Consider the following 27,312-nt stretch of genomic DNA (forward strand, 5'->3'; position numbering starts at 1 on the left):
GGATAATTTCCTTAATTTAAAGTCATTTTTTAACGCGTAATTTTTAATATTTTACCTTTAGATAGATCCATTAGACATAATTTTTTTATTGCAAGACGTTTTTTTCGTTGTTAAATAGGTGCCAGACGCAATTTTTTATTTCGTTTTTATAAAAAATTCAAATTATTTTAGAATGTCTGTAAATTTCATATTATGTTCTTCAAACATAATATAATCTAAAATTAATTAGCCAGACGCTAATTCGATTGTTAAGTATTAAATAATGTGTATAAATAAAAAAAAGTAATGAAGCATGCAGCTCATCAGCTAGTGTATTTTAACTATGCGACAGGAAATAATTGCAAGAATACAATATTATTTACACTTGTTCTTATAAATAAAAGCTAAAATGAAAAAAAAATAAACATAAAAGTGAAAAATAAATTAAAGTTACCATACATTGAAAAGAATGGAATAAAAACTTTATCAATGAAGGTTAAACAATTACATTGTTAAATTTAAAAAGCCATCTTCATAATCATCATCATCATCATCTTTCCTCACACTGTCAGAATTATTTATGTTATCGTCTAAGGAATTGTTATTGTTTTCCAATATTCCATCATCTGTAAACAACTAGAAAGTTTGTTTCAATATTGATGTACACACATACACACACACAACACACACACACCACACCACACACGACACACACACGTGAACACACACACACTCGCATGTTTAAGTTTGTATTGAATTTAACTAAAGTAGTTAGCATGAATTTATATAGGTATACTAGCGGTCCGCCCCGGCTCGCCCGTATGGTACCTACATGTATAAACTATCCTATCTCTCAAGTTGGATCGAACTGCACATGGTGTGCGAATTTTATTATAATCGGTTAAGTGGTTTAGGAGTCCATTGAGGACAAACATTATGACACGAGATTTATGTATATATATTAAGAATTAAGATTAATGAATTAATATTGTTATCATCATCACTACATAGTATAAAACAAAGTCGCTTTCTCTGTCCCTATGTCTCTTTAAATCTTTGAAACTACGCAACGGATTTTGATGTGGTTTTTTTAAATAGATAGAGTGATTCAAGTGGGGGGTTTATATGTATAATAACATCCATTAAATAGTGGAGAAGTACTGTTATTTTTGAGGTTTCTAATGTGATTTCGTAAATAATTACATTTTTTCCACTTACAGTGCAAACGCAGGCACCCTACGAGTTTTATCAAAATAATGTACTATGTAACTATAGTACACATTGAAAAGGTCTACAGAAAAGTCCGTGATGGTATATGTCTATCTCTTATGGATAACCCACAATAACTTTTTTTGTCATTTACTTTTTACGACAAATAATGGCTAATTTTCGAAGCGATTTTAACCAATACAGCATTAATCCTTAACCAATTAAAGACCTTGAATACATTGTTCATTAAATGAACAATGTATTAATATAGATCTATATGGCCCTTCACACCGTATGATTTAAGTGAATATTTTCGAAGATATTACAGATTTAAAAATTGCGGGACGTAGCGTTTGCGGCGGTACCAGCCGGCCGCCCGGCTATATATTTTATACCCGTGCGAAGCCGGAGCGGGCCGCTATGTTTTTATATTCAACGTTCACAGTTTTTCTGTAGTGTATTTAGTATCAGCATTGCACCTGTGCGAAGCCAGGGCCGGGCGGGTCGCTAGTTAATATTAGATATATATTAGAAAATTTAACTTGTATTGGCAACACTGTATTTTGTCTGTGGTTCTTTTTTTTCTTGTACGCGGTGTGTAATGTGTGGTATTAGGCAATGTGCTATTGGAAACAATATAAATAAGTTTATGTAATCGCTGTTTTCATTTAAACCCATAACTTAATAGTTAAGTAATAAAAAAATTGTTTTGTATAGAATTCAAATTCAAATTCAAATTCAAATTTCTTTATTTGCAGAATGTAGATTTACAAAGATGTTAGGCAGGTACATATTACATAGACTCTTAAACATTCTGGCTCTTAATTGAGCATGCAAATATATTATAAATTACAATAAATAATTTTATATTACACAAAACTAGATCCCATTACAAAATTATAGCAGCTATTATAAATTTTTACAAACAAATAATTCGGTCGAATATTCGGTTCGGAAATTAGTTATTTTTACATAATACATATTATTATAATAAATAAAGATACAAAAGTCAATACAATATTTAAGCCTAAGCCAAGTCCTCGTTCATCTTAAATGTCAGAAATTCATTCACCGTATAAAAGCATTTTTGTTTCAGAAATGAAGTAATCCTCCATTTAAATTTATTAAGATTACAACTCCTTATATTTGCGGGAAAGTGATTATAAATTTTTATAGCCATTCCTTGACAATTGGCACAAAATAATTTTGATTTACACATGGGGAAGCGTAGTCGGGTGGGATCCCTAGTCTGAAACAGGCAGTCTTTTTCAAAAGTAACAAAATTATGTGTATGTTTTTTTACGAAAAGAGCTATCTCGAGAATATAAAGGCAAGCTACAGTCAGGATCTGTAACCTTCGAAACATCGGTCTGCAACTATCGAGGGGGCCTATTCCTGTTATAGCTCTGATACACTTTTTTTGAGCTATAAAAGCTTGGTGTACGTCAGTAGAATTACCCCATATTAAAATGCCATATCTCAATATAGAGCCAACATAGCCGTGGTAAGCAACAATAGCGGCCCTTTCTGAAACCACATTACGTAAATTTCTTAGAGCATACACGAATCTATGAAGTCGTGATGCAACTGTTTGAATTTGCGATTTCCAATTACAATTCTTGTCAATAATAACACCTAAGAACTTAGTTTCTGCAAGCTCGGTCAATGATGTTCCGCGAAAAGTTAAATGTAGTGGGGTTGTTTTATTTTTATAATTGTGAAATTGAATAAAGTTTGTTTTACCTATATTAATATTTAAATCATTAATTTCTAACCATTCTATTACATTTTTAATTGTGTTATTAATAACGGATTGGTAGTCAGTAAGATTGTTATCGGCAATAATAATTGATACGTCGTCAGCAAACAGTACACATTTATGCGGTGTTATATTGGGCAAATCGTTTATATATAGGAGGAATAATAAAGGTCCAAGGACGCTTCCTTGTGGCACTCCACTTCTGTTATATTTAGGAGCGGATTTGTGCATTCTAACGTTTAGATCCGAGTGTGCGTGGGCTATTTCTACGTATTGTTGACGATTTTTTAAATAGCTTTCGAGCCAATCAAGTGCTGGTCCTCTTATTCCATAGAGATTACATTTATGGAGAAGAGTATTATGATTAACAAAATCAAAAGCCCGACTCATATCCAGGATGATCGCTGTAACCTTTTCTCGCTTGTCCATATGCTCTATCAGTGTTTTTACTAAATAGAATGTAAACGTTGATTTGTATAAGATTGTTGATGTACCCTAATAGTTTATTTTTTTAACCTAAGGAATAAAATGTACCAATGGAAGGTACTTGTTCCCACAACACAGGGAATCCTAGAGTAGGAACAATTCAATTTCTATGTATCTTATATTTTCGAAAAAAAAAAGTTATTTTTTATTGTTATTTAATTTTCGCGGCCGACCCTTTCTATCTCTCTTGCACTTTAAACTATCTCTCCATATACACAATCATCAAATTGTTATACTTACCTACTTTCACTACGTTTTTATTTGTACGTATTTAATACTTAACAATCGAATTAGCGTCTGGCTAATTAATTTTAGATTATATTATGTTTGAAGAACATAATATGAAATTTACAGACATTCTAAAATAATTTGAATTTTTTATAAAAACGAAATAAAAAATTGCGTCTGGCACCTATTTAACAACGAAAAAAACGTCTTGCAATAAAAAAATTATGTCTAATGGATCTATCTAAAGGTAAAATATTAAAAATTACGCGTTAAAAAATGACTTTAAATTAAGGAAATTATCCTGTGCATATGAGATGCGCACTAAAAAACGCAACCACTGCGACCAGCCAGACAGCCCGGACTCTAACCGAAATAGCAAGAGGAACAGTATATCAAAAAACCAACTATACTAAAATGACTTTTTTTTTAACGTTAATAGCTCCCGTACCATTATATCTGTCATTGTTATAATACCCACGATTCTCGTAAACACGCTTGCTTGTGAGCGTGAGCCATTTCGAACGTGTTGTATTTAGTTTCCCTACTGGTTGTATCTGTTAGTTCTGTTACTCTGTTATTACTAAGTAGTATTACTTGCAACTTTTTTATAACATTAGATACTTCATTCTAATTGATGTTCAGCATTGGATAAATGAATAAAATTTATCAGCAACTTCATCAGTGATTCATGAAAGTTTCGTTCAACATTTTTACCAAAGCTATCGCCAACGTCCATACCACGTTGAATACACCGGTTCTCGTCCGATCACCGAAGTTAAGCAACGTCGGGCGCGGTCAGTACTTGGATGGGTGACCGCCTGGGAACACCGCGTGATGTTGGCTTTTTGCCATTTTTTTAATGTAAATTTTACGTATTCATCTTACAGTAAATATGAAATATTTGATTGTAAGTTATTTTAAGCACAGATCTAGATATATGTAGTTTAGGTAACGGACTTTGAAAATCACTAAATAACTTTTAAGTACCACGGCTTATATAATATTTCTTCTTTATCTGTACCTAGCAAGCTACATAATGAATTTATTTTAATATTTTTACGTGGATACTTTTTGATATTTTTATCGGGTGAAGTGTGGGGTGAAGCTTAGGAATCATTAACCTCATAATAATCAACATTCTATAAATAAAACACACACTTTCGATAATACAATTTATTAATTACAAACTACCCTACATTTAGCTAGCCACAGTGGGCTGGTATTGCGCAGTGAGACGCTTCAGTTCGTTCAGTTTGACGTTGTACTCGCGAGCGAACGGGTGTTCCGGGTGCGTGTCTAGTAACTGCGCTATATAGCGGGATGATACCTGAAAAATAAAATTAATAAAATTTGAATTTTTTGTTTAATGGCATTCAAATGCTTTCTAAATATACATTTTAAAATAATACAAAAAATGCGATCACGTGGTGGGATTCGAACCCGTGTCTATTTAATTTATTTAAAAATTAACTTACCATTAATAAAATTTAAATATTCCTGGGCTTATAGCATACTAGCTGTGCCGCGCGGTTAAACCCGCAGACGAAAAGGCGGGAAAAAGCTACATCATTGCCAAATATCATAAAAACCGTTCAGTGGTATTTGTGCGAATGAGAATATACAATGATTGTACTTACAAACTTTATTTCTTACATTTTAATTAAAAATCCCTATAACAAGCTCACTACTTCAGTATTCTTAAAAAAATTAGAAAAAATTATCGCAATAATTTATGAGTATCTCTGTATCAACAAACTCCTAAGGGCGGCCGTACATGGACCGCTTCAAGCAGTTGAGATCGACTGCTTGAAGCCGCGACCGCACGGTAAACTATAGACATTCACTCACTGCCGTACACGGACTGCTCGAGCCGTCGCGACCGCTTCAAGCCGTCAACTGCGCGGCTTGTAGCGACAGCTCGAGCAGTCCGTGTACGGCCGCCCTTACATGCGTTCACAACGCACTTTTTATAATATTAGTATTATACACAGAGAAATATAAATCTTATAAATAAACAATACCTCAGGTGGTTTAGAGCTGTGTGCAGCGCTTACAGCAAGCCCTAAAAGCAGTTCCGGTTGTTGCGGACAGCGGGCTTGTGCCTCTGTTAACATTTGTTCAGCTTCCTCCCACATGCCTGGAAACAAATTATATTACTATTACAAACATAAAGTTTTTAAGCTATTGGGGGCTACTGGGGACCGAATCCAGAAATTCCGTAACGAAAAAACCTCACGCTCCCCCCCCCCCCCACGGGGACGGGCGCGGAGGTGTGGCTTGAAGGCATAGCATGCAATAGCTTTACCGCGGCAGTCCCCGAGTGCCACACGTCTTTTTTTATTTGCAGGTAGGATGAAACCACTTGGTGGCAGTTGTAAAAAAATATGTACATATCAGATTAATGCCACATGCTTTATGCATTTCTAAATCAAATGCGTTAGCAATATATTTCATTAATAACTTTAAAGTGAATATTAATTGTTTCACAACATTGAGCACTTTTTGGCAGAGAAAGATCATGAGAGTGTAGACACACGTCACCAAGTTATAAGTTTTCACTTCTATCTCCATTCCTTTGACTACTTACTTTTTTTATCTCTTTCTTTATCTTCCAGAATAATAAAAATGAATCGCCAAGTATTTAGCTAAGCGCGAAACGGCTGAAGCGATTTATTTTATTCTTTTAATATAACATTCCTCGAAATACGAAATACATGTGTCTCCTATCCATAAGAAATGGTTCTTGACCTGAGACTTGAATTGAGACACATGTACCACGGGCAAAGCCGTTCTAAATAAAAGTAACTAACCTCTAGAAGCAGCAGCAGCCGCGCCCACAGCTGCTGGACCAGCACCGAGTGCTCCGAGCCTTTCCGCTAACTCCATAATACTGTAATGAGCGTCTTGCACTCCGGGACCACCCTGGAAATGACAAAAATTGGTTGTCTGTAAAGTCGGTTTACTGACGATAGTTGAACGTGACAACGTCCGATTGTGCTTCTTTGTCGCTCGTTCCGCGCTCTCGCTTGCACTTCAAGCCTTACATGGAACGCCTCAGAGCGAGGTATCACCGCATGAGTCATGTTTTTTCGTGCGTGCAACCAGCTCTATCGAATTATAAGACGTTGTCAAGTCAAAAATATAATAAATATCGAATAAGTTGTATAAAAATGTCCATATATTGCTTTCATCATTAAAAGTGACTAGATACACAATGAAAAAGCAACTGAGCTGAAATGTGTTTGTCAAAAATTGTAGTTGAAAGAAACAAATGTTAAAGCAAAACAAGCTTAAAAGTTTATGGTGTATTTATAAAATATACCAAAATAAAGTACTTTCACTGTGTGGACTTTAGGTTAAACATTTTTTTCACTGTTACATCTTAATTATAGAACTATTTCTAAACAAATATACTCACTTACATTAGTTTCACATAATATTAGTATGAATATAGGAAGTAGGATGAATAAAACTAGGTTCAAAATCGAAAAACAATGACATCATAGCTAAGTTAAGCACATTATGTATTTTTTACTACAGAATTTTTACCTATGAAAGCTATGAAGTAGGTTATGTGCATAATATAAAGTACATATTTGTATACTGTGCAGTTAATCCATTAACTTCCTATCATGCTCAAATATTGATTTATTACTTTTAGAAGGCATTTATTTACGGTCATTAAATTCTTCCTGTACCTGAGACAAATTAAGCCAAGCCTGTGCAAGCTGTGTCAAAGTGCCATCATCTTCAATATCTTGTAGCAACTTCAGTTGTTTGCGAGCGAGGTCCGGTCTGTTCATCGCAAGGAGACATTGTAGTGTGAACGCTCGTAGCTCGAGAGACTCGGCTCCGTGGAGGATCCTAGAAAGGATATCATTTTATGTAGTTTTGTATAGACTTGGAGCTCCTAGAAACTTGGCCCTGAGGAGTATCCTGGAAACATTTTCTATGCAATGTATAGGCATAGGCTATATTGCATGTATAGGCTATATGATATGGTAATGTTTTAGTGTGGTGCCAAGATAGACAGAGTTTTAAATGTGAATAAAGAGTTTATGCACATAAATATGTATTTCAAATTACACCATTAATATGTTACCCATATTCATTATCCAACTTTATACAATTTATAACTTACTTGAGAGCTGCCTCATAGTTGTCCTCATGGTAGTAAATAGTGGCGGCCACAATCAGGAATATATCATTCGCCAGTTCTGTGCCCTTGGCCACCTGAAATGTACAAATATAAGCTTAATAATTGAAAAATTCACTACAAAATAGTAAATAAAGTCCAGCAGTCTGTGTGCTGTATACATTTTAAAAATATCATTCCCAAATCAAGAAAATTAAACCTTAACTTTTGAGATTTTAAATAATGGGTTGCATCATGCATAATAATATTGCAATAACTATGTCATAAAAGTTCATAAAAGTAATTTGAGCATTAATATATCTCATTGCATCATTACTTTCATAATATCAACAAATTGTTATTTCTTTAATAATTTAATAACTCAGGCCCCGGAATCACAGACACAATAGAAAATCTATTGTGTCGTGGACCAATCGGGCCGTTCGGGGCTCAATGGGTTAATATTGATTTACTATAGTATTATGACTGACTCCTTACATACAGGTTTTTACCTAGTTTGGAGGTCAGAGACTTCAATATCTCAAAATGTAAAATCTAGGGATGTAACGATACATGATTTTGCCGATACAATACCGATACCGATATTTGTAGTAATGTATCGGCGATACCGATACCGATACCGATATCGATGGCTTGGTAGAAAAATAAATAGTGAATTATTCATAAAAAGTTACCAACATTTAACAGAGACTCAACTGTTAATCGTATTCTTTTAAGTAAAATGCCAAATCAAAAAACAACAAAACCATTTATTTTAGTATTATTATTTTACAAAGTCAGTTAAACTTTAAGTTAACACATACAATCAGTACCTAATAAAAGTTAACTATTGGTAGAGTTTTTTCAGAAAACAAAGTGCGCACGCGCGGGCGGCCTCCCGCATCGTTCATTGGGCGCGGTTTTTTGAATTGTTTGATATCGGTATCGGTTGTTTTATTATCGGCGATACCGATATATCGGCTTGCCGAAATATCGGCCGATATATCGGTATCGGTATCGGTATCGTTACATCCCTAGTAAAATCTTTTGTTACTAAATAATTTTTATTTTATTTTATTTTTATTTATTGTAAAAGCAATGTATACCCTAGCATCAACATCAGCAACGATAGCCGGTTTATTTGCTCCCGGAGACAGGTAATCGACGAGCGTTTTCAGCGGCTGCAGAAGAGGGTCCGCAGTCTTCAACTCTTGCAGAACAATCCGGAAGTTCCCTTGTGCTATGTATGAGCGGTACAGGAATGTGTCTCTCTGTAAAGCTATCAATGGAGAGGAGGGCTGGAAATAGGTGGAAATTATTTATTTTAATGTCTTGAAATTATGGCAATTATTAAAATAAATTTATTTAAAAGTAAAACAATTTATTTAAAAGTAAAACAGACATTTAATAATAATCTTCAAATACTAACTTAAAATCCAACAGGGAAAAGAAACTTAAGACAAGGTGCATAAAATATGATACTTGATAACATAATGCTTGAAAGCTATAATTTCTAATTGGATTGTTCACATTGGAACATTTGGTTTGATTCGATAAAACATATGAAACTCAATTTACGTAGATTGTATATTCTGTTTATAAATATTCGCTTATATGTTACTAAAACATTAATTTTGGCTGGCATTTTATACGATTCCCATTATTTTCTGACGAAATGAAACAATTACAGCATTATATTTTGTTTAGAGATATTATGAGGATTGGGCCACATAATGGGCCCCCAAGTATTTTATTAAATATACATGTTTTTTACTTAGGAACAATATTAATAAAGAAATTGCAAAAGGCGTTAAAATAATTAAAAACATAACATCAGCAATGACTGAAATGTCAACACGTCATCGGCGTTCAATACATGAAAATAACTCTGATATAGAACGCTTTACACCTGGAATTGAATAGTTTTAGTAATACTTACATTTACATTTTGTGCCTCGTTAATGGCTTGTTGATAATTTCCAACATAAAATGCATTTTTAACATCGAAAAGTTCATCAACATCCTGCTGACGTGCCATCTTGATTACTTAATTCTGACATTGACAGTTATTGTGAGCTGTCTATGATTGACGTACTATTTTTCGTTTAAAAATTCAACATGCATAAATAAATAAATAAATAAATAATATGTATAAATACAACTAGATTTTGTAGATAATATAAATTATCATTTGTTATTTTTTTCATTCAATAATGCAATGGGCAGTCAATTCGTGTACAAGCCATAAAAATACTGTATTTGCAACATCATAACATTTTTAGATTATAATAAGATTCAAACAATCATTGAAATAATAAGTTGTTAAGTAATCTGTAACAATATTATGTAAACATTTTTTGAAACAAATAAAGAAATTTTAATTTTAATTTTTTTTTATCTACATAAAAAAAGATTAAATATTACCTATGCATTATCCGAATTTTATTGAGCTAACACTCTTGAATTAAGTTATGAGTGAGAAATACATACATACAAATATTTCAACTCGTATCATACATCCCGTATGGTCTAGTGGCTAGGATACCTGGCTTTCACCCAGGAGGCTCGGGTTCGATTCCCGGTACGGGAAACACCTTTTTGATCTTTATTTATTTGTTCCTCTTTATAATTGAAGACCATTGTATATTTATTTTGGTTATTTTTCGCTTTTAAATAATCGCATAAAATAATAATATGCTTCGTTTATTATTATATAGTATTTTGTTTTTTAATTACTATAGTCTAGTTCTATTCTATCATCATACAAATTATTGTTTGGTTAAAGCATTAGGTAATATAAGTAATTTGATGAACAAAAAAACTTAGAAAAAGTTGTAAATAGTAGGTATGTATAAAATATTATATGACATAGTTAATAATATGATGGAAATTTTTTTAAACTACATATTATAAAAGTTACTTTAGAATGAGATGATACTGTAGAAATTAAGGTACCCACTAAAAGTGACTTCCTGCAACTCTAATATTTAAAACTACTGGATTTATAAAATTAATCTCTCGCAATTTGATCGTGTAACTAGAAGTATTGCTTCCAAAAATAAACTAAACCACGACAACTTACCTATACAAACACAACATTATGTAGCGAGAATTCATCCCATAGAACCTTTAAAACCCATGTAACATCGTACAAAATCAAAACATTGTACACAAAGATATTCCGTCATACATAATCTTAAGTTAGTTCAATGAGACTCAGGTAAAAAGCTGCAATTGTGAAAGTCTCATCTCGGCTTACATGAAGGAGTAAACAATATAACAATAAGACCTACATACCGTCAGGTAAAGTCCAGGTAAGTTGTAACAAGTAATAATACGCACTTTACCATTGAATTTGTTACGATACAAAACTTTTTTACACAAGGATTGTAGTGCAGGAGTAAATGCAACCTTTTATTCAATTTGTCTATTGAAATAATATTTGAATATATCATATAGATTCTCAAGATTAACATTATATCCTTCTTCGATAATAAAATGAAGAAAATATAATTTCACGATCTTAATCATGTTATAGGTATCTAAGAAAATCGGTATGAATTCAGGATATCAAGCATCTTCCTTTTTGTTTAATTTTAACTCACATTTGTAGTTAACATAATGTAAAAAGTCAGTATAAAAACCGTTGAATATAATCTTCATTATAACAATAAGCATTAAGCATAGTGAGTATTACACACGTACAAAAATGTTAACGAAAAAAAAATACGAAATGGAATCATCCAATTTAAAAACAGGTTGAAATTATTATACGAAAAAATCATCTAATTTGCGTTAAATAAAAAAAATATTCATTCAAAAAATTGTCATAAAGATAAATATGTAACCAAAAAAGTGAACTGGGGTGTACAAAAAAGGCTGTATAAATAAATGTATTTGCTTTTTCAAAGCTTATTTCGTCTAGTTTTTTTAATTTATGATAGTTACGCATCCTAGATCCACGGCTTTGGTATGTCGTAGTAGTACCTACTAACAAAAATTTACGTGTGACTACACTTATAGGACGGTTTATCAAAAAGGTGCTGGTACATTATAGTTTTATGATTGTTAAACAGAGCAAGAAAGCTTATAAGTAATAAATGTTACATACAAAATCGCTGGTAGCTTAAAAGTAATAAATTATTTATATAAAAAATACGGATTCCAAGAACTATTGTATATTTGTATAATTCTGATTTTCTTAAGTGTATATAATTTCCTAATTAGGTTGTTAACAATAACATTTTGTTTTTGCTCAACAGTAGGTATCAGTATACATACATGTAGGTATGTAAATATTGTTTTCTTGTTACTTCCGACTGAAGCTTGTTTGAAAGAGTACTAATAAATTCCACAAAATGAAAGCACACTTTAAGCTTACTAAACATGAATGAAGAAACTGTCTATCAATGTAATCTTATCTTTCCCCCAATAAAATATTAACAGTTTTGTAAAACGATAAACAAAAGCTTAATAGATATTTCCCAGTAATTCTTGCTATTAACAACGTACATTGTCTTCACAAATCTGGTTGATAATTCCAGGAAAATGTGTATTATAGTTGATAATAAGATCTCATTCTACTGGATTAATAGATAATAGGTACCTATGATAATATAATATACTTACACAGCAAATATAACGATAATTTTGGGTTTCGGTTGTTATTAGAGTCTATATAGATACATATTATATTAGGTAGGTACTCTACATTTTTTTGTTTGTCTCAGCCTCCTCTGGAATATAGTCCAGAGACTTTATTTTCTTTTTATATCTATTTAACCAATAATAAATTTTAATATTTTAAAAATACAATTTTTAAAGGTACTCTACATTCGATCATCGATGCGATTCGACGATCGAAATAATATCAAAAGTAATTTTAATGTACCTACCTACCTGAATAATGAGACAATTTATCGATAAAAAGGAAATTAAATACTTAATTAGAATTGTACAACACCGAGAATTTTTAATAAACTAACGCACCCAACTTAATCTGAAATATTTAATTTAAAAAGTAAGTTCTTTATCTGAATCCTACATGTACATTTTGAAGATGTTTCATGTATTTCTAGATGTCAAATCAAAAAATTTCAAATATGCGACGATTATAAGAGAAACCGAGCTAAATCTATATATATCATATAAATGATGAATTAAATGCTGCTTTGATGAAAGCTCGTTTAAATGTTTCAGGCAATAATATACTTGAGTTTAACATATCTAATATCTATCCTCGAACCTTCGAGGCTCGAAGGTCGCTTGAAAGAATAATATGCTCAATACACCATGTAGTAACATAAAACATTCTTATTAACTGAAGAGAACATTGCAAATGTACTTCAGATCATTTCACATAATACAAGTGGATTGCACGTGCTATTTCCTTGTTTATATAGTTTGTGCGGAAAATTTGTGCTTGATAATAACCTGGTATAAAGTTTTCGCACGTGGAAGCACTCTATTGACTCTCCAGTTGGTCTCAAATTAAATGTACAGATATGCATAGGATTGTGGACGCAGTGTAGTATTGGTTTAGTCGTATTACGTATAGATTGCTTATTGCTATTCAGAATAAATTGCAAATAATAAGCAATTAGCTCTTAATATACGATATTTAAGCATACTAGCAAAAAGCTTATAAATTGTTAAATAATCATTTTTTTCATAAACATATTGCATTTAGATTGAATTCGTCAAATGTTTTATTGTTACTAAAAGGCGGGAAACTTTCAACGATCCCCTTTAATTTTGGCGGCAATTTTCAATATTGTTAGTCATATAAGTTATTGTAGGCAGGTAACATATTATGCCTCTAGACTGCGGTTATAGACACATATGGAAACGATTCACTCGTCTTTATGAAGGAAAAAGCATACAAAAATATCAAAATTTTTAAATTCCGCAAATTGTTACCTATATACTTAGGTTATAATGGGAACATTCTTATTCCAATCTAGCTACATATTATAAATATTACTTATATACAAATAAATCCAAAAGCAATCAAATTTTCTATAAGCAAGACCAGATTCGGATCGAGACCTCATTATCCGTACGAAATAAAACTAAATCAAATTCCCACTGCATAAATCGTCTCGATAAGTTTAAAATGAATGAAATTTTTGCATCGTTGTTGACCCTAAGGGCTTTGTATGGGTCCTTTCTCAGGCTCTGCCAGCTGTCCTTGCACCGGGCCGCATTCAAGACGTTTACCGGCGGTTTTGTTGCCGCTATTTTTTAGACCCCATTTTTTAGGTTATGTTTTTGATTTTAGTGTAATTATATTTCAATTATGCTTTCGTTCGTTTGTTATACGGCTAATAAATAAAACTAATGCATGTGCAACGTAACATGTAATTTACCTTTTATGTTTTTGTTTTTAAAAAAATGTTTCACTTTATAAGTTTGGATATTACAAAGATAGGTTTTATTATGAAATAGAAAAGCGTACATTTTCTTTTGAAGAATCCATAAGCGATTAACCTAATTAGAGCACTAATTTACGTATCAGTAAAATAGATAATGAAATAAGTAATTGATTTGTTTTGAAGGTCGGCAATTTCAATATGTAAATAATTTTTCCTCACTTAATGTTTTCTTATTATAGGAAAATTAATGAATAGCTATTGAAATGATATCAAGCTAGTAGGGGATGTGACTCCTACGCGTCTAATAATCGTAAGTTCTTTCAGGAAATCCTTGAAAATTACCTGAAATATTTGAATTAAACTTGATTAGGGATGAAAACATGAATGAAAGTAAACAAACCTATAGATTCCGAAATTATATCCAATTCGAGGATTATTTAGAGTACATTCTTCAATATCTTATACGAGTTCTCCACGTCTTCGTTATAATGTTTTCAAAGCATTTTATTTTATTTTCAGAACAAAAGCGTATTCACAAATATGTAATTTGGAAAAAGTTTTGTACACTTATTTATCTATTTAAAATTAATCGCTTTTATAAAAATAGGCTTTGTTTATTTTCGGCTTCAATTTCAGCTAAATCTATGCGAACTTCATCAAAATCATTTAGCAGCAGCCATGAAAGAGTAACAGGTAATACCACTGACTAATAATAATATACTACGTATACAATAGGTAATACCATACAAACAAACGCTCATATGTACAATGATCAAGTTATATACGTACTACCATCATATAATATAATATACCTTTCCGTAATTAATAATCACATGATACAAAACACTGAAACAAAACAAAGATATAAAAAGAAAACGAAAAATTAAATGAATGAAAGTTATAATACTAATATTCATTCAGTTTTTAATAATAAGGTCTCAACAAACAATTCATTCAATATTAGTGAATTTTTGTTTGCAATCCAAGGCGAAATTAGCGCGGAGGTCATTGAACTTACAAGGGTTGTCGTTCCGGCAGCCTCCCTTCAAGGGTTCTCAATATTTTTCACTTTTTTAATGCCTTTGATCCTTAAGTTTGAATTCTGTTTGTAATTTTCGGCAGAATTTGATCAAAACTCAAGTTTAACTTATTAAAAATTAAAGAAGAGAATTTAACGTAGATGACGCAACATTAGTTTTATTTCGTCACGTTTCTAAACGTTTTCCCTCCTGATTCAATGAAATAGCATTGCTTTATAATATTTTTATTCAACAAAATTAAGTAATTCATTTATTTTAGCACGTAAAAAAACGCTCCAGGCTCCAGCTATAATAAATTCGAACAATAGAAAATTTACAGTTTGCAAAAACTTATTCATTTGTTAACTTAAAAATAAAATACATTTCTTCTGAGTTTAATCCTTTACAAAATATGTACTTTCATATTTTGGCAATAACATATTCTAAAAATAAAACTTCAAACTTATCTAATAACTAATCAACTATTAGTATCCCATCCATACTAATATTATAAATGCGAAAGTAACTCTGTCTGTCTGTCTGTTACTCAATCACGCCTAAACTACTGAACCAATTTGCATGAAATTTGGTATGGAGATATTTTGATACCCGAGAAAGGACATAGGCTACCTTTTATTGCGAAATATGTACCACGGGCGAAGCCGGGGCGGACCACTAGTATAGTATAAGTATAATAATAACTTGGGCATAATTTAATAGATCACCCCATTAATCTACATCATAATACAATATTAACTAGAAATCCCCGAACTATATCACCGGAACCTGGCTTCCTCTAACAAAAACTTCAGAAATTAAGGAAACTGTTTTGTTACATTAAGATCGATTCTCCATACGTCTTCACATCCGTTCAATCTTCATAAAGTGCAAAAAAACTGTTCTACCGAGTACAATAGCCTGGCTTACATCTGCTATCCGTTTTATAAGCAGATGGTTTGGGCCAGAAAAAAAAATTGTACCTGCAATGTTTTGTACACGACTGTACTTTGAACTCAAGACGAAGGGTGACGCTATGCGACACACGCGCGGGACTTTCTCACGAATTATTATTTAGGAAGTCTTGAATTGGGTTAATGGATAGGCTGGGGTGTGTGCAGCTTGCACTTCATTTGTTAAAGCTTGGTGGTAGTTTCGTGACGTTGTGTGTGAATGATGACTTAAAATTAAAGTCGTATCGAAACATATTTTGATTGTAAGATACGATTTTTAAAAGAGTCGAGAGTGCGCTTAGTTGCTTTCGTTCCAAACATGTCTACGCGCTTTTTATTTAGTCTGTAAAAAATACATTTTAGAGAAATTTAATGATTGACTTTTTTGTTCGAAAAGTTTATATAATATTATTACTTATATATGTATCTATCCATCCATTCCAGCAAATTTTCATGACTAAAATCGTTATTCTAAGTGGGATAGCTAGGATGCAATTCTCATAATTACTTACGTATGTATTTCTTCCATACACGCATTTGTATTGAGGGCATTGTGCACTAACAAATTACAATATCATTAAAAAATCTCACATATAAGTTAATTTTCACATATAAGTAAAAAATCTGCTACTAAATTCAGGATAAAAGTTTAGGTGGATGCATAGATGCATAGTATGTATGTTACTTCTTCACGTGAAAACCACTCACTGGATTTAATTATACTTGGCAGTGATGTAGCTTAAGTACCGGAATAACATAGAAGCTTTAAAAATATTTATTTTTGCCCGCGAGTTCGGTCAATGGTGAAACCGCGCGGCAGAGGTAGTAAATAGTGTTTATGCACAGGCTCAAAGGATATTAAAATATATTTTATTATTATGGTTTTGTTACATAATTTCATAGCAAATTTTTAAAATCGAATATTTTTAAAAGTTCTGAATTAATCGTGGTCACCCCACTGTACAGTCTGAATCGAAAATCCAAAATCTTATATTTCTTGTTCCTTCATAATAGCGTACGGAGTTTTGTTACCTTTATGTATTTTATACTTAAATAATATTTTGATAATATATTTTTTTAACGATGAAACATGTCAATGCGTCATCGCTATAATATGGGATCCTTTAAGAAAAGCCTTACATAAAAATAAATGAAATTGGGTTCAACATATAATAAATTTTTATAATCTTCTCATAATATTCCGAATAATTATTATTTTAACGTTAACATAAATTGAACAACTAAGTAATTTATTCATCTTTCAACGATATAAGAAGAAAGCAAACTATGCTTTTACAAGCTTTTTTCTGAGAATTTTGAGATATTTATACAGATAGTTATCTAACCTCACATACGTTATACTGTATTTTATATATAACTGGCATTTTCAATACTTTCACTCGTATTCATATTTTTAAAGCTTTCAATTTTTTCAAGTAAGCTCACATTAAAAAGCCGCTCTAAGTACTAGTCTATTTAAAACATAATTAGCCAACACCGACTTGTCTTGCGTGTATGCATCAAGCCATTCACCATCTGTTTATTGTATTTTTTTATATTTTTATTGAAAAAAATATTCACGCACGACATAAGGACCACCTATAGGAATGGATCAAATTAACAAGTAATAATTGAGCTTAATTATATGCTCGTATTTAACCTGTTTTTGTTGTAACTAGTATTGATTTCTGATTTTTTTAACAATTTATAATGTGTCCAGTCGTATAAGTACAAACGATAGGTAATATTAGAAAGCTATGATATTGAATTGTAAATTTGAAGTAAAACTATGTTTAGTTGTAAATAATATAGGTATGACTTATGTTTGCTCAATAGTTTTTATAATATAGGTAATTAAAACGTCGGATTAAATTTAAAACAAAAAGAAATAGTTTCTGTTACTTGCACATATTTAATAATTTATTCAGAATACTTAAAAGAATTAACCACTAAAACATTCGAAACGTTATTCTTTATCTTAAGCTTAAGCTAAGTAATTTCTTTCTGCAAATCCAAGATTTTACGGTAAATATTGGTTAATCCTAGAAATATACAGGGTGTCCCACTATTGGTATTCTAAGCGGGAAGGGACTTGTAGTTTTGCATATACTGATCACGTAAAAAATACGTAAACAACAAAATTACGTCAAAAATTTTTTGCTAAATTTTTCATGAAAATCCACGTTCTCTTCTCTAGCTTCGCGCAGCCAGCATATACCGCTTCCCTAATATGAGCATTTTGTCTATGAAAACATAATCTTAAACGATAGCTCACGACTCACGTGCTGGTGGGAAATCTGGCCGGGTTGCTTGTTATGGGTGTACGCATAGAGTTTTAAGAATTCATCTATTTGAAAAAAACCTGCGTCTGGAATTTGATAAGTATTTTTTACGTACTCAGCGTATGCAAAACTATAACCTCCTTTGAGCTTAGTATACCAACAGTGGGACACCCTGTATAAGAGGTTCTTTAGGTCTATATGTTAGGGTTGTCAATAATTTATTTAAAATTAATTTAATAATAAAGGTTAAATATTAAATATATAATTAGCACTAAATTAACTTTGCAATTGGGTATTGGGATAGGTTTCATTTAAAAAATAATCTGATTTTTATTATGTTAGGGTATTTTTTATACCCCACATCCAAATTCCAACCAATAGCAACCAAAATAATAACATATTTATTTAAAAATATATATAAGCAAGAATAAAACTTTTCTACCATTTTCCATTTTTCATATAAAAGACTTATTAGTGCGTGTTAAAAACAACATTACTTTTCGGAAAGTCAAGAACTTTATGCAGAATAGGGTTGACAGCCCTATACCACAGTCTAGTGCTTATTTTGGGTTAACATAAAATGTACTGACGTAGGACGAAAGTGTATAGTGCGTTTCACGAGAGAGTTCCCCTGCCGTTATGTTGGCATACCTGACTGTCAAAAACGTCAAAGAGCTTAGAAGCGTTACAGAGCCATTTCTCTTTCACCACTTCTAAGCGTATGCGGCATGATGCCAATCTCTAAAACATTTATAAATTTCGGAAAACCTCGACAACTCTGTAACGCTTCTTAGCTCTTTGACGTTTTTGACAGTCAGGTATGCCAACATAACGGCAGGGGAACTCTCTCGTGAAACGCACTATAGTAAAAACTTTAGCATTTTTGCTTGCCTTGACCTGCCAATAGTTGAACTTACGAGCTGCGGGCCTCAAGGGAATGCTTCTTCTGTTAATGTTATGCGAAACGCAAACTAGCTACGGCCTTACTGTAAGAAGGTATAACTATATTCTATTACTGAAGTTATATATCTTTTCTTTTATTATATAAAAAGGTGATGGACTGATGTATCAACGCATATACTAAATTACTGCACCGATCTCGTTAAAATTTGGCATGCCGATTGCCACTATAATGAGTCACTAAGAAAGGATTTTGATAAATACTCATAGGGAAAAAAATAGCGAATAAAATTTATTTTGACCAGGCGGGCGTAGCTGCGGGGATTAGCTAGGTAGTAATAAATATACAGCTTTGGTAAACAAAAATTATAGATTTGATTTAAAACGGAAAAATGGTATTATAGGTACCTACGCAAGAACTGAAACTAACAGGGTACTAGTAACTGATATGATGATAATTTTCAAACTCAAACTCAAACATTTATTTATTCAATTACTCTTCTTCTAGAGACACTTTTGAATTGTCATTACATATTTACCACTGATTCGGAAAGCAGTATCTATAAGAGATAAAATAGGAGATCAGAAAACCTACAAAAAAAATGTCTTTGTTAAATTAAAACCAAAAATTTGCTATTGCGTCGTTGAGATCTTTCACTAAATCCAATAAGAATTGAATACCATGAAGCAGTCAAGTAATCATTTTCTCAAAATACATAATTTACATCCTTGTAATTTACAACTTACAACACGTTTATGAAAACTGCACTTTAAACGATACAGCCATTTAAAAGCTTTAACACCTCAGATAATATAACAACGCAGAGACATAAAATTCTCACCCTTCGTTTGAAAGGGGTGAAGCTGTTGCTAAATGATTCATACATTAATATTACTAAATGATAATTGTCATTAAAACCTTGTACCTACATATTTTAATAATAATATTTAATTCTCATTACATTTAACCCTAAAGACAATAAACTCGGATATCGTCACATGATATTGCTAGTCAAATTATATTTAAAACTAAATTCAATAATAAAACAATAGTACAATGATAGAGTAAATTGGCTTAATTAAAATTAGTAAATTTATCAATTTTAAAATTAAATCAAAAGCCAAAAGAAATCGGTTAACAGTCAGTTTTCAGCTTTATTTCTCGCACTAACTACGAATTTTCATAAACGATTTATTGTATTGTACCTATCTTTGAATCAAATATATAAATAAAAATAACAATAAAAAAATTATTGTAAGTACATACATATAATTATAATTGCTAGGAAATTTTGTAGTTTCAACTTAAAACTTTATAATACTACCTATCTAGGTATAGCAATATTTATAAAATTATGTTATCTCACTATAAATCATAAACCAGCTCAAAATTAAGTTTTATTTATCTCTTTTGAGACGCGTCCGCAGTTCGATTTACTAAAATTACAGTTCAACAGTTCACGGACAATCGTAAGCGAATGTAAGCAATTAATTAGGCATGTACTTATCGCAGTGCATAGTTACCTGCGAGCGCCGTCTGCTAGGCGGGCGGAAGCTGCATCCCGCGGCCGCCCGCTGCAGCCGGCCACCCCACCCCCCTCCCCTCAGAGCGCGTGCGCTACCCATGCCGAGCCGGCCGGCAACTCAGTCTACCGCCGCGCCGCGACACAGCCGCACGCACGTTACGCTACAAAACGCGGCATCCACACGATCGAACGTGCTTTTTTTACCCAGTGACACTACGAGAGGGCAACCTCTCGCCACCGCCAAGATTGCTTCACAAGTGGAAATGCCGTCGAGCCTCTTCGGAGAGCTGGGAGGCGGGCTCGTCGAGGACCAGCGCGCGTTTCAGCTCGCTCTCGAGCTGAGCATGCTTAACTTCGGCGAAACTCTGCCGTCGTCCAACCCATTGGCCAGCCCGCTCGGCTTCGCGCCGCCGCCTGATGACCGCACCAAGAAATCGCAGAACATGACCGAGTGCGTCCCGGTGCCATCTTCCGAACACGTCGCAGAGATCGTCGGCAGACAAGGTAGGTTGAGCTTTGAGGTTATGTCGCCGGCTGTTACCCTGTTCACTCCACCCTTATGTAAGGGCGCACGTGCGATATAGGTTATGTTCGATCTATCCACCGGCTCGGCGGAATCGCCAAACAGATAAACCGTCAGTTTTTGTTTGTTTACCCTCGCAAATATGTCGCGGTGTCGTGTCGCGTAGTGCGCATTTCGTAGATATTTACGTAGACGTACGTAGCTTATTGCACGTAGAATGCACTCGGCGTATAAATATTAATGTGTAAATAATTGCATGTCGCTAGTTCCCATGACTATCTATGAGCGCCGTCGATACTTGTGTAGTGTGTATGAAAAAAGTAGAATCTTCTAATTAAAAGGTACCGTTAGCAAAAAATGGTCCCAAGGGATGTGGGTTTTTTTAAAGGGTCGGGGTGAAAAAATTCCGACAAAGCTCTCGACGCTGCCTTATCTGAGACTAATTTTTCTAAATGTGCATTAGATTTGAGCGAAAAAGTTAATTTCGTGGTTGACTTCAAAGTAAAATTATTCGTTTGAATGCAGGTATTTACGTAAGAAAAAAATTAGATCTACCCATGATTAGTGAAAAAATGGGAATAGATGAGCGTTATTTAATGGATGTTCTTTTGTATGAAATAACTTTGTCTGGATTTTTTTCAAAGTTCAAAAATGAGTTTATTTACCTGTCAATCGAAGTTTCGGTATCATTCATAAGCCATGTTATTATTTGTGATCAAATCGATATTTAATTTATTTACAAGTAATTATATGTACATTATATTTATTATTAAAAATGCCCACAGATAATACTAATAAGTAGAAGCAATAAAGTATGCATGCAGTTCGTTGCGCGTGCGCATGTTGACAGTTTAATAATAGATGACTGCACGTATGTAATAACTTATCTAAATAATGGCTTAGCAATTTCAGTCTAGATTCTAATAAAAACCTAACAAATTATGTATTTCGTTGAGGTAGGTATATAATTAATTATTACTTTTAGAACGCTTATTTTTTCTTATATTTGACCGCCAATGATTTATATTTGGGAGTTAAATTATTTATTAAATATCTATAATTATTAACAATGAAAAATGCCAATAATATGTTTTCTCACGGTTTTATTAATAATATTGTGTTGTGGAATATTTGACTCTTGAATCAATATATAAAAATAATAATTAAATAACGATAGGTATTATGAATATCAATAGAATCAAATAGGTATTTTACTAATAAATGTTAAGACATTATGTACCTATTAGGATGAAAATACACAAAAATTTACAATTGAAGGAACATTCGTTGAAGCTTTCTTGTAAGTCGAAACGCAAGCATTAAAAGTGCAAAAAAAACGAATCGCACTTGCAACCATGTCGTAGTAAGTTCCACCACAATAATGCCTTAAAACACTCCCAACAACGTCCGCCCTTTGTTGTGACAAGGTTCCATGTACAGAAATATTAATGTAGGTTAGCCTATATTTAGATGGTAGTTTTAAATGTTTCAATGTTTCGCTTTCGTGTATTTTTCTGTTTCTTTTATGAAAGCGTATTTGATTTGTGATTGTGTGGATTTAATGTGCATTCCTTTAGTTGTTTTCTGTCGTACATGATATGAATTTTAGACTTTTTTATGTACATGTGAAGTCAATTTACATATTATAGTCAAGTTCTTAAAAGAAATAGTAAAAGGCAAGACAACTTTTACAGTATAAATAAAAAGTACATTTAATTTAAATTTTAAATAAAAAGAGCACATCAATACCGCGCAGCGTACAGGTTCTACATTATGTACAACTAAAGAAATTTTGAATGAAGTAATTTCTTGTACCTACCTACTATCAGCAAAAAATCTTTAGAATTCGTTCCTTTACTGCAATCCAACTGGCAGAAATTCAATACAACGAGCTCTTTCACCTGGAAGGGACTTTTATTAATCTCGAGTACCTGACAAGTACCTACAAGTTTATATTGCGTTAAATCTATTGTTATTATGATTGCATCAAAGACGTCTTACCATTTCTTTGTTGAATCTCAACATTTTTTTGTACAGCTATTGTTTGTACGTTTTTCTGAATTCAGTTGAAAGCTCAGAGATTTGACAAACCGCCCAAGTACAATAGGACTTCGATTGTTATAATGCATTATCAATTTTCCGGATTATACTTTTCAATTGTGTTGGATATCTGCTATTTACATTACAAACTTTTTTATATAATGATAACAATTAATATTGTTTGATTCATTACAATTATGGTAAGTTACTTACAGTTGAGAAACACAGGTTTAGATAAATTTATAATTACAGAAACCAATTTGAATATTTAACTGTTTTAATATTATGCACTTTACGTAACATATTATTAGCGTGTAGATTCATAAAAACAATAAAACGAAAATTGGCGCATACACAACGAATTAATTAAATAAGTCAGCCATGTGTTTGATTTCGCGAACAAAAGACGAAACCTTCGCCGTAAGACCGTTAAAATTCAACTCGACACGTAATTATGACCTTATAGCTACAAACTTTATTATGACATGAATATAAAATACATCCTTTGAATAATCCGAACATATTGAAATATAGTCTTTGATACGTAGATGATACGACGACAAAAACAATAAAAATGTCTATGTTTATACCGTTGACATGTGTTCAACGCAATATACCAAAAGGAGGTTGTTTAAAATTCTCAAGTTTACGCGCGGACACGGCGTGACGTCACGTCCGGTTGTCGATATCGAGTCTCGACTATCGATTGTCGATGTTCGATTGTCTCGAGTCGATCGGATCCTGTCGGCTCGTTTGTTGTTTTGATTTGTAGTGGCGCGCCGCCCGGTGTTTTGCATCTTGTAACTTGGTATATGTAGGGTAAGCGTGTTGTGCACATCTCATTAAAGTTGTCGTCTCACTTTAGAGGTGCGGTATTATTATGTACTGTAAGTTTCAATTTAGACTTAAAGTATATCCTCAGATTCAATTCTTGCAAATCTATAAAGCCTAATTACCACATAACTATAAATTATGCATTAACCGGCGCATAAAGCTCCAATAAATTTTCTTAATAACCTAACCATAGCGATTAGAAATCACGTCTGGTATTCAGAGTACCATCATAAAGTGCCTAAATGTTGTGACGATGAGTAATTCATCCCTGTCCGTCAACGCAAGCCGGTTCTAGCGAGGACCGGTTCCGCATCAATGACTGCCAACCCCTCGGCCCTCTACTCCCGATTTGATACATACCTTTTTATCGTACTCTTCATTTTGACGTGTCAGCTATTTAATTATTCTTGTGAAAGGCAAAATTAAGAGTAGATCGTAAGCCGTAATTTTCGTTATTTGTTTTTACTTCTAAAAGTCATTTTATATAGACGTAGATAATGTAACGAATTCTGAATATTTTATCATATCTATTTACCAAATAAATAAAAATAATAATATGAAAGTTGTAATCGATTAAGCTGTAACACTATAGAACTCGTGTGAGTAGTGCATACAGACCACAACACTAGCTATGCGGTGGGACTGCGAAAGGGACTCGGGATTTGCAGTGTAGCTCAGCGTGCGTTCCGGTCGACGCCACCGCAGTCAGGGTCAAGGCTTTAACTCCTGCACACTTCTGCACGCCTGGTACACGCGGGGCGAACTCGTACTCTCCTCGCTTGAGCGGATATGGAGCGCTAAAAGCGAGTCTGATTGTCTGATTGGTACTCTCATTATTGAACTTCCCACGATACGCATGCAGAGTAGAAAGCCATATTCTTCAAAATTTTGAGAAGTTAGAAATTGTCTTGCTAGCATAACTGATAGGAAATTGATCCCTTTATTTACAGAAAATAACCATTAATGTCAGATTTAAATTTTAATACACTCAATAAATTGATTTTTAACAAAATGCTATTACTTTAACAAGATTACACAAATCTTATGCCGTTGACAATTTTTGAATGAAACTACTATGGTTAAAAAATAAACGAGCATGTGTCCCGGCACGGAGACGTCCCGAAATTCCATGGTCCCATTTTTTGTGTAACTTGACAGATGCATTCTGGGACGCCACTAACCGCATCTTGCATCCTTATCGCGCATTCGGAAATAAGATCTACGGATGCATCTAAGACGATGAATTTGAGGTTTATTTTAAGGTACATTGTCTATCTCTGTCACTCATGATGGCGCCAGTTTCTGGAACAGGTCGTGCTTCTGTTTGCGCAGTGCATTACTGTTAAAACTTTTAATTTAACAAAAATATCTATTAGTAGTTACTGTATTGGCGATTATCGATACGACAATCTGTAATAATGTGGATGTTGATTGCGAAAGAAACGGCGTGACGACACAGTGCGACGGCACCCCCACGTCTGCAAAACTTAGGGACCCTAATGAATGACTTCCTAATTGCCGCGGCAGCACGAATAAACCCATAATCCGAGGCGAAAAGCCACTTCTTCATTTAATTATGAACTTTCAGCCCTTTGGTATCTAAGTCTGAAATCGGTTGCCAGACATCCTACAGCATGTACTTGTGGACGCGTATGATTATTTATTATACAGTTATTGAGTCTTAAACGTCAACATGTTGCTCGGGCAAATAAGATCGTATGTATTTAAATTTAAGATTGATTTCCCTTTAAATGTCGCGTATATAAAAACGTTTCAATCGTGTAGTGTCTGTAAAGCGTGTTATAAAGCGACAAGCTGATATGCTTCCCGCACTAATGTTGACAACAATCCATCTCAGGCTGTCAGGCGCCGCCGCGAATTAGACTCACTCCCATTTCGATTTACTCCGTAGATTGTAATAAGTGTCCATCGTCTTGGTTTCTTCATTATTCTAGCGAATGCGACTATTTTCTTACAGAACTATACGATAGTAATTTCTGATGGTGATTAATCTATTTGTTGCGGACTATATTAAAGGAAAAAATGCTCGTTCGTTTTCTTGTGTACGTTTAATGACAGGATACGGTGTTAATGCCGTCGAGTCAAAGTCCCCAGAACGCAGATGTGCGAAAAGTTGCCGCTGGAAGAATGTGGCCTAGCTACAGCAACACATGTGTCTTGTGCGTGCTAATCGTTCGTTCACAATTGATATTTAACAATACCTACCGCAAAACTAGTTTAAATAACGTGCCCTTATTATACGTAAGTATGGACCGCTGTAGTTCTCCAATAATGAGGATATATTTAAAAATATAAATGACAGCCTACAGAAATATAACTTACTATTAAATAATTTATTGACGCTGAATAATTATGTCCATTAATCTTCTTACAAACGCGAACGCCGATAACGTCTTAAAATAAATTATCCTATGTAAATGGTGTTATAACAGTTAACGTAAAACGTATTATACGCGCTCAAATAGCTCTTATCGTGGTGTTAACTTCACCATCTGCTATAACCGTCGCCGCCGCGGAGTGGTGTCTTGCAACGGCCGCGCACACCTGCCGCAGCTAACTGTCTTGCGTTGGGAAGAATTTATTGATAGCAGAATAATCGCAGGTATAATACGTCAATTGAATGTCACTTCACAAGACATCGACAGCGTAATTATATATCTTTCGGCAAGTTTTTAATTGAACGGGTGATAAATTGATTTCTGATCGACAGCTTATTACGAACTTATATACGTGTTTTATTTATTTAATATGGTACTACGAATTCGTGTAAATTTTTGTTGTTAAAAATGTGCTTGCTCGATTCAGCTATAAGAAATTGTAATCTTCCCAATTATTGGGTTGTAATAACTGTGTTGTTGTTAAAAAGTTTTTTTAACATGGTCCCTACAGTACTAGGATAATTTTTTCGCAGATCGCTTTTCATCTGAATAAACGAGTTGAACAGGTGAAGCTGGAAACAAATAGTATTCATAGTTTTGTTCGAGGGATACAACAAATTATTATTTCTTATTATTTAAGATACGAACCAACGTCATAATAAGTCCAGT

General features: G+C 33.1%; 2 protein-coding genes and 2 non-coding genes across 4 annotated transcripts in view; 3 read left to right on the plus strand and 1 right to left on the minus strand.

Moving 5' to 3' along the window:
• Positions 1-4,385: 4,385 nt before the first annotated feature.
• On the plus strand, positions 4,386-4,504 carry LOC149480141 (5S ribosomal RNA). The gene has a single exon (XR_016317181.1). It is a non-coding gene; the product is annotated as a 5S ribosomal RNA (ribosomal RNA).
• A 315-nt stretch (positions 4,505-4,819) lies between these two features.
• On the minus strand, positions 4,820-9,854 carry epsilonCOP (coatomer subunit epsilon). The gene is made up of 7 exons (XM_089707448.1): positions 9,736-9,854; positions 8,903-9,094; positions 7,803-7,894; positions 7,360-7,525; positions 6,472-6,583; positions 5,683-5,798; positions 4,820-4,988 (listed from the first exon to the last, which is right to left on the minus strand). The coding sequence occupies exons 1-7, from the start codon at positions 9,832-9,834 to the stop codon at positions 4,860-4,862; spliced, it is 906 nt and encodes a 301-aa protein (XP_089563574.1). The 5' UTR covers positions 9,835-9,854; the 3' UTR covers positions 4,820-4,859.
• A 460-nt stretch (positions 9,855-10,314) lies between these two features.
• On the plus strand, positions 10,315-10,386 carry TRNAE-UUC (transfer RNA glutamic acid (anticodon UUC)). The gene has a single exon. It is a non-coding gene; the product is annotated as a tRNA-Glu (tRNA).
• A 10,594-nt stretch (positions 10,387-20,980) lies between these two features.
• The window catches only part of LOC149480144 (RNA-binding protein MEX3A), a 45,246-nt gene continuing 38,914 nt past the window's right edge, over positions 20,981-27,312 (plus strand). Inside the window, exon 1 of the mRNA XM_089707608.1 lies at positions 20,981-21,351. Within this exon, the coding sequence (XP_089563734.1) occupies positions 21,111-21,351 (241 nt within the window). The 5' untranslated portion in view covers positions 20,981-21,110. The remainder of the gene's footprint in view (positions 21,352-27,312) is intronic.

The sequence above is a fragment of the Colias philodice genome, chromosome 19 (genome assembly GCF_061535455.1).
Source record: "Colias philodice isolate Cphi_HAF_F1 chromosome 19, ilColPhil1 Martin Lab GWU primary, whole genome shotgun sequence".
Taxonomy (NCBI): Eukaryota; Metazoa; Arthropoda; class Insecta; order Lepidoptera; family Pieridae; genus Colias; species Colias philodice.

What these genes read in the sequence shown, in the direction of transcription:
- epsilonCOP (XM_089707448.1), bottom strand. Translation starts at nt 9,834, where the DNA reads ATGGCACGTCAGCAGGATGTTGATGAACTTTTCGATGTTAAAAATGCA. An exon ending in AACTATGAGGCAGCTCTCAA is followed by an intron (nt 7,526 to 7,802) that starts GTAAGTTATAAA and finishes TATCCTTTCTAG; the next exon opens with GATCCTCCACGGAGCCGAGT. An exon ending in ACAGCTCTAAACCACCTGAG is followed by an intron (nt 4,989 to 5,682) that starts GTATTGTTTATT and finishes TTTATTTTTCAG; the next exon opens with GTATCATCCCGCTATATAGC.